The sequence below is a fragment of the Cupressus sempervirens genome, chromosome 11, assembly GCF_028749045.1.
Source record: "Cupressus sempervirens isolate cs-2001-9-10 chromosome 11, ASM2874904v1, whole genome shotgun sequence".
In the NCBI taxonomy this organism is placed as follows: Eukaryota; Viridiplantae; Streptophyta; class Pinopsida; order Cupressales; family Cupressaceae; genus Cupressus; species Cupressus sempervirens.
The window spans coordinates 784,984,765-784,993,876 of record NC_143128.1 but is presented as its reverse complement, the minus strand read 5'-3'; the positions used below and the strand labels follow the sequence as shown (position 1 = coordinate 784,993,876).

General features: G+C 34.8%; 1 protein-coding gene across 1 annotated transcript; it reads left to right on the top strand.

Moving 5' to 3' along the window:
* Positions 1-253: 253 nt before the first annotated feature.
* LOC149531937 (protein trichome birefringence-like 36) lies at positions 254-3,425 on the top strand. Its single transcript, XM_089810451.1, has 5 exons — positions 254-918; positions 1,099-1,270; positions 1,747-1,928; positions 2,020-2,178; positions 2,811-3,425. Exons 1-5 carry the CDS (start codon positions 446-448, stop codon positions 3,127-3,129), a joined length of 1,305 nt encoding a protein of 434 aa, XP_089666577.1. The 5' UTR covers positions 254-445; the 3' UTR covers positions 3,130-3,425.
* Positions 3,426-9,112: the final 5,687 nt, after the last annotated feature.

The following is a 9,112-nucleotide window of genomic DNA, read 5'->3' as shown; positions in this document are numbered from 1 at the left end:
CATTATAAACCAGTCATTTCTTGCTTGATTCAAGCATGATGTGATATTTCCCACATCCTCACTGGGTTACCCATCCCCAAGGTCATGGATCATAATGCTCCTTGCACCAACACAAGATGCCAAAGATGAATCATTGTCTCTGGTAATACCTTATTCTTAATCCAAATAAGAAAAAAATATTTCTTGTAATAAAATCTGACACTAAAAGGTCCTTTATCTTCCTTTTAGGCCCACTGCTTTTCTCATTTTCACATTTGGCATGTGTCTGCAACTATCTACTGTCAATGGGACAATATATTTTTGTGATCATAGTCCTAAGATAGTACTTGGGATCAGAATAAAATATCTCTGTCACAGCTAACTCTTTTTACCAACAGTAGTTTGTTGAATCTACTTAAACTGGTCACTGCCTTCAGTGAAATCCACATTGAAGTGAAGTTTGTAGATGACGCCATTAATGGAGTTCCAAGGCAGAAAGAGACCAGCACTCAAGCTTTGTAAGATTTTAAGCTTGTTCCTCTGTCTTCTTGGAGATCACAGTTCCTTTGTTATCTCAAAAGAGGTTCAGGATTTTGGGGTACGATCAAGCAATGGAAATAATGAAGGTAATGTTGAATCTCTGAATGTGTCTAGTATCATTTATGTGGACTACGGTGGCATTCATGGTGGGAAAATAAGTGGAGAGAGAGTCATTCTAAATGAATCAAGGTTGCTTGAAAATGAAATGTGGGATGATAGAAAGGCTTCAAGGCAATGCAACATATTCAAAGGGAGTTGGGTGTATGATTATACTTATCCTCTCTATGATGCTCTCAAATGCCCTTATATTGGTGCTCAAGCAAATTGTAGACTTAATGGGAGACCGGATTCTGACTATGAGAAATGGAGATGGAAGCCACATAGCTGTACCATTCCAAGGTGAGGAAAAGAAAGATAAGTGGGTTCATCTCTTTTTGCATTTTTCTATTGCCTTGGATGTTCTCTATTTAACCATAAACACTATAATGTCTTATAGTAATATTGTCAGTAGTCTAATGATAATTGGAAATATAGTAGTGAAGATGTTTAGAGTGTGATGAATGTGGTTGTTATTGTCAGATTCAATGCCTTTCATTTGCTGGAGAGACTGAGGGGAAAGAGACTGATGTTTGTTGGGGACTCCACAAGTAGAAATCAGTGGGAGTCCATGGTCTGCCTCCTCAATGCAGTCATTCCAAACAACAAGAAATATATGGCTTATGGATCTCCTCTTACTGCTTTCAAAGCCCTGGTAATCAGCTTGGTTTCATACTTTTGTTTGTGAGACAAAAAAAAAACATTAATAGATTGCATTCTATCTACCATTTGCCTTTCCTTTAGAACTGACTAGAATATAATAGATTTCACACAATGTTTTTTTCAGTCTATATACAGCTTACACCATTTCTGTAAGAAAGTTGGCTGCAATTTACATCAAAATATGTAAACTTTCATCACCATATCATTAAATGGGTTCTTAAAAATACATGGATACTTTTACAGTGAGTTTAATTATTAATGTATTAGTACTTGTTTAGTGAGTTTACTGTCATGTGCTCAATTTAGCTGATTGCATTGAGTAGCTGAGGCTCCATTTAGATTAAATCTAGCCCTGTCTAATATATGCAGACTATTAACATTTGTGATATGACTTCATCTTATTTAATTGGCAAACTGACTCGATCAAGATTTCTATATCTTCGTTACTCACAAAAGCCTCTCTTGCAGGATTACAAGGCGTCTATAGAGTTTTTCTGGGCTCCATTTTTGGTTGATCTAGAGATCAATAATCAAGGAAAAAGAATCCTTAATCTGAATGCCATTGTAAACAGGGGAGTTTACTGGAGGGGGGTTGATATTCTAATATTTGAATCTGCACACTGGTGGACTCATAGTGGCAGTGAAAAATCGTAGGCAATCTTTAAGATTGACTCATTTTCATTATACTCATAATATCCCTCTGATTTATTCATAATAAAAGTTTGTCATATGGCTGAACAGATGGGACTTAATATTGGATGGCAGACGGATATACGGAGACATGGACCCAATGCTGGCTTATCGAAAGGGAATGACTACATGGGCAAACTGGATATCCTCAAACATAGACTTCAGAAGATCCAGAGTGTTCTTTCGCGGCATGTCCCCTAAACATTACAGGTTGGTTTTCACAAAACAATGCAAAATGAAGATCATTGAATTTTTTTTTGAGAAAACTCATAAAAAAAACCATATTAACATAGTTGGTCAGATGAAGTATTTATCTTTTTCAGCAACAAAAAAATCAATATAATTAGGTGGGTATAGTTTGTTCTTCAAGTGTGATTCATAATATTGGTATTATAAGGTGGGTATAGTTTGTTCTTCAGAATTAGACCATATTTTAATGTTAATCTTGGGTGAATACTGAACACTTTAAAACACCTTGAACTATTTGACTGATAAAAAGATGAACATGAAGCAACTATTTTTCAATTACTGCTTTTGGTGATTGTGTAAGAATATTTTCATCAGCATTTCAGACCATACTCTGTAATCTATCATGAAAATGAAAGAGAGAACAAAGAACAAAAGAAGAAAAATATTAAACGAGTATGTCATTTTCCTTCAACCATTAAATCATTCAATTTTTAAAAAGGCCAACTACTATTTTAGGTGTGCTGATAAAAAGTTAGATATTGACAATTTATCCGTATAAATGACAAGGTTTGGTACATAGTTATGTCAATTCACGATCTTATATGGACATTGAGAAAGAGATGCAAGCTTAATGAATGTTGGTTGAATTGCAGCTCGATTGAGTGGAATGAGGCAAATGGGCACAAGTGCTACAATGAGAGAGAGCCAGTGAAGATAAGAGGATACAGGCCCCCATTGCCATCTCAGGTGTCGATAATCAAGCAAGTTCTGAAGAGGACCAGATTTCCTGTGACATTGTTGGACATCACAAGGCTGTCTCAGTTCAGAAAGGATGGGCATTCTTCAGTTTACACTAGAAGCCTCAATGCGGAGCAGAGGAAGGATCCAGATAGGTTTGCAGATTGTAGCCATTGGTGTTTACCAGGTGTTCCAGATACTTGGAACGAACTTCTATATGCCCATCTCCTCTAGCACTTGCACATTTATCAAACACTTCCTTTGATGTGACTACTGAAAGGTTTAAAGAAGGTAACATGTATTGAGTGGGCATTTTGACTTGCAGTTGTGATTAACCAGTTGTCAAACTTGTACTCTCCACTGCTTTGTTGGGCAGTGTACTTTGCAAGAGGATCCTGAGTCATTATCATCTTTTAGCAACATGATAGCATTTCAGACATTACTGTATGCCTTATTTACATGTCTAATTATCAGTGGTGTTACCTAGATGGGCCAGACTTCTAATAATAATGAATTATGAGTTAAGATCTTTTACATATCTCATGATTTGCTCTGGATAAGACGACTAAAAGCGGGCTTCATGTTAAAAGATCTGATATACCTAACATCATTATGGAGTTGGACGCTATCTAATCATTCGAGTTATTTGAAGTATCCAAAGTTGCAAATAATATATAGATTGTTTACATTTGTATTAAAGGATTTATTTTTAAAAATATTTATGAGCTTTCTACCATTCTATGATGGGTTACTGCGCCTAATAGAAGATTTGATGAAAAAAACTAGGAATTCAGACACATCACAAAGACATTTTAAGTAAAAATTATTAATTCTCTACATATAAAAAATATAATCCAGGATCATTATGTCAGTACATAATGGGGATATACATTAATTTAAACTACATAAACAATAATAACAACAATTTTGTTGGTTATTATCAGCCTTTTGATATGTATTAACTCTTGGGTTTTAGGATCCCTCTAAAACCTATTTTTCTTATCAAAAACAATAATAACAACAATTAGGTGCAACAGGTAGTAAAATTGATTTACCTTGAGTGACTTCTTAGTGGGATTTCCTTGGACCCATATCATATAAATTTAGGATGTAGTTAAAGTTTAGGGTGAGCGAGGGACATGGAGGAGTTTTTACAAGAATCTTTTTTGCAAGTCAAAGTGATGTCCTTTTATTATAGTTGGGAATGGTAAAACATATGAATACATTTTATTTTAAAATGTATAATGCAAAGAGATTAGGTAACTAGCTCGTGAAATAAGAACAAAGATAAAAATTTAATGTAGTGTAAACTTGTTTATTAGGTATAGAAGAATAGTTGACCTTAGTATATTCTAATTGTGGTCATCAGTTTTTTCAAGCTTGGAATTCCCAAGGTTGATTTAACATCTATGGATCAATTTTGTACTTTAAGAATAATTGGGAAAATGTGTCTCAACCTTGCATGAACTTCAAATTCAATTTTGAAAGCCTGAGAAGCTTGGAAGGGTCAAAGCTTGTTAAGTAAGGTGCTACACTATCCTAATTGTAAAGTGCTTTGATGGTTTTTGAAAGGTGGTTATACTAAAAAATTGGGTGCATGGTATAAAAGTTACGGCTTCAGGAAGTTGGGACTTCTAATATAAGAAATGTAAAAATGTGTCCAATACAACGAAAATGAGTTATAAAGGGGAATCTTGGGACTTCTAATATAAGAAATGTAAAAATGTGTCCAATACAGTGAAAATGAGTTATAAAGGGGAATCTTGGGACATCTAATATAAGAAATGTAAAAATGTGGCCAATACAATGAAAATGAGTTATAAAGGGGAATCACACATGTTGGTGTGTGTTTTGGGACATCATTAGTCATCTTGTATTGGAGATAAGATGAGCACCACCTTATTGGGTAGTTTTAGCCCATGGTTTTGTAATATTGTTTAACGATTTCTTGTATTGTACCTCATCCATAGTAGGTGTCTGAGATGGAGGTTGTATGGAAGAGTCTTATAGCTTTCTAGACACTTTTGGATCTTTGATCGGTAATACTCCTGAGAGAAGCTTTCCATGCAAGTATATTGTAATGTGTTATTGATTGTTAAATAATATATACCCAACTTCTTTTGGAGTATTGGGTTTTTTCTCTTAAAATAGTTGTTTCCACATAAATCTTTGTGCTGTGGTATGACTGTTATATATCCTTATAATTATTTCTGTTAAGTTTCTATAACTATAAAAAGATATAAGAAAGGTTTCACATTATGCTCCTCTTATGGTTAGTTGAGGACATTCTTCTTCTACTTACCTCTGTTACAAGTGGTATAAGAGACTAATCACCTTTGATTGTACTTGTGGGTTGTTGGGTTTTTTTAATTAATCTAGATTTAAGTGAGAGCTTGTGTAGAAGATACTTTTTGATCATGTTGTAGGAATTTAAGATGGCTAGTTCATTGGGATAGCGATGGAAAGAAATTCAATATTTTTTCAAATGTAGAAGCTAAAGATGGAGGATCCACTAATTGATCCAAACCAATGGAAGGTTGTTGATGAGACTATCATGAAACCTACAAATCATGATGTGGATGATAAAGTTTTGGACCATACAACTAAGTGTCTAATTAGATTGTGCCTTGCAAATTTCATTTTAATCATTGTCCATAAAGAGTGGTTTGCAAAAATCTTGAGGAAGAAGTTTGATGAAATGTATTAGACAAAATCTAGTAAGTATGTTTTTTTTGAGGAAGAAACTATATTTCTTGAGAATGGATAAGGGTGGACACTTCATAGACAACCTGAAAACACTCAATATGTTGGCAAATCAATTAGCATTTGTTGGTGTCAGAATGGAAGAAGAAGAGAAATGTCAAATCCTGTTTTGTTCTATTCCTATTGCACCAAAAGATCAATCTATTAATGTCTGATCTTTTGGTGCAATACCAACCCTAGCAGTTAACAAGTGGTATTAGAGCTTGGTCATAGGTTTACAGGCCATAATGAGTAACTCTTGGAGAGGGATTATTGGCAGTGGGCTAGTGTCACTTTCTGGATTTGTGACATGATTCAACATCTTGTATATTCTATAAGTTTAGTGGTTGTATCATGCATTAAAAATTCAATCTTTTGGTGCAACGACAACCCTAGTGGTTAACATATCTCTCAAGCATAAGATGAAATTTGTTATATGTGAGAAAATTGATAGATTTGGGTATACAAGTAGTCTTTTCTAATACAGGTTACAAAATGGTGAGAGGTGTAATGGTGTTTGTTAGTTTCATAATTATCACTTTGTATAAGATGGATGCATACACTATTGAGTGTAACATTACTTTTGTAAAGACAAAATCTTTGGATACTTTGTTGGAAAAGGCGAGAGCTTCAACTACAATAAATGGCAATGGATTATCCCATACCTAAGGGTACTTATTCTTCTGAATCAAAGTAACTTGTAGGTAAGACTATGATATGGCACCAAAGACTTGGTTACAATGGAGAGAAGGGTTTCAAGGCCATGAAAATATAAAAACGTTGTTGATGATTTGAATGATTGTAATCTTGACTTTGATTTCTATGAGCATTGCATTTATGAAAAACAAAACCACGTTCAATTTTACTTGAGTCTTTCATAAATCTCGTAACGTGTTGGATCTTATTCATTTTGATGTGTTTGGATTTATAGATGTCCCTTCCATTAGAAAATCCACATATTATGATTGTAGCCAAAAGACACAAAGCTATTTTATAAAGAGTAAATCTAAGGTTTTATTGATTTGAAAAATTTCAAGAAATTATTTAATTATAGATTGGAGGGAAAATAAAGTGTTTGGAAAATGATAATGGAGCTGAATTTTTGTCTAATTGTTTTGACATGTTTTGGCATTCATTGGTACAAAACAACTCCACATTCTCCACAAAAGAATGGAGTTGTAAAAAGGATGAACGTGGCATTAATGGAGAAGGATAGGAGTGCAGTGAGTCACTTTGGCCATAAACAAAGGTTTTGTGATGAAGATGTTGCGACTACTTTCGACCTAATTAAGAGGTATCATATATTATCTCTTATTGGTAAAATTATTGGAAGTATGGTTGAGTCGTAAGCCTTCATTGAGACTTATTAGAGTTTTGGCTATGAGGCATATACATATGCACTAACGAAAAAGAGAACAAGGTTCTAAAATGTATTTTCATTGGCTAGAGTCATAGTGTGAAAGGGTACACGCTTTTAGAATCTGTTGCATAGAAGGTAATTCATAGTAGAAGTGTTACTTTTAGAGAAACTAATCATCCTTCTATTACATTGCATCCTTAGACAACTAAAAAGGAAGATGTGATTCGACTACTTTCTAATGAATGGTTCATAAGGCACAACACTTGGTGATAGGTCTAACAAATGGGGTTGCAAGAAGAGTGTGTTTAACCATGGAGGGAACTCCACAGTTAAGCATGCTCAATCTGGAGTAGTACTAGGATGGGTGACCTCCCAAGAAGTCTTGGTGCTTGAACTCTATGAGCATTACCTAAATCCAATGAGTGCTAAGTGTTTCATTCATTCTCATGAGAGATGGATTCTTGTTGAATCACTACTCATGAAATACGGGTCAATGAGTTTGACTAAAAAACTACACTATTAAATCTTGATAGTAATATCACAATTTGACTTGTTGAAATTATCTCCTACTTAAAAATTGATGAGATTAAGGGTCTTTCTAATGAATGGTTCATAAGGAACTACACTTGGTGAAGGTTTTGCAAATGGGGCAGCTAGCAAAGTGGGTTTAACCATGGAGGGGACTCCATAGTTAAGTGTGCTCAAGATGGAGTAGTATTGGGATGTGTGACCTCTCAGGAAGTCTTGGTGCTTCACCTCTATGAGTATCACCTAAATCCAATGAGTGCTAAGTATTCCATTTATTCTCATGAGAGATGGATTTATTTTGAATCACTACTCATGAAATATGGGTCAATGAGTTTGACTCAAAAACTACACAGTTAAATCCTGATAGCAATATCACAATTTCACTTATTATGGAAATCATCTCCTACTTATCAATATACCATTTAGCTTTGAATCTTCTAAAAAGGAGGAAGGACCTCCTATTAAGAAAGTAAAGACCACACAAATAAGAGGGGGGTGTAATCACCTAAAAATGGTCATCTAGACTATTAGCCCCCTTCTCAGCATTTTGGCTAATTTAATTTAATCACTTACCTAGACCAAATTGCTAATAATCAATTTATTTGATTATAACTTATAGTTTGACTATGCTATCCTAAGTTCATTATTTGATTAAAAGAACATGTCCCCTTTTAATTAAATAAAAGACCTCATTCTTCTAACCCACTTAAAGTGTACACATAAAGTCCTTTTTCTATTTTACAATTAAAAGAAAAGGTTTGTGAGACTTTTGTCTTATGTGACAAGTCAACTTATATTCTATTGGTTGACTTCTGTGTGCACATGGATCACTCCCCTTTTCGAATTCCACCGTTGATCATCCACCATTTTCATCTTGATCTCTACCGTCCATATGACTTTAAAAGGGAGAGAGCTTTCCCCCTCAAAGATCCACCCTCATTTGAATATTGTTATACTGCAGGTTTTCTAACAGGTTTCTTTGGAGCTTTGTGGAGAACTTCTCATTTCTTGTCTCATTCTCTCATTACCATTGCACACTAGTTTAGATTCATACTTACATGCTAGTATTAGTTATTTTCTTGCAATAATCTATCTCACATAGTTTAAATAACGGTATTGTAACACTCTCATTCATATTCTAGCATAGCTGCATCTTGCATCTCCATTCTAGTTTAGTCTTCCATCTTGCATTGCATACTTGAGGGATTCCTTGAGATATTTGCACTCTTTCTTGTCTCAAAGAACCTCCCGTTGCATGGTTTACTAGCAAGAAGCACGTTTCTAAGGCTTAGCTAAGAGCCTTCATGCTTGAATACTAGCCTCTTGCACTCCGTGGATAGGGAGCTCTAAGCTAGCATCCAAGCATTCCAACTCATGGAATCGTTGGGATAGAATGGTTTAAAGTGTGACACATTTCTAGTGTACATTTTTGGTGCCCACCGTGGGGCCAGACTATACGTTTCGCCCTACATTTCTCTATTTTTACTTGCATTTCCTTTACTGTTCTACATTTTTCTTCTTTTTTACAGTCGCGGTGTTGGGCGACATTCTTCTAGTTTTGCGCGACAGTTCACAGTACTTTCATGT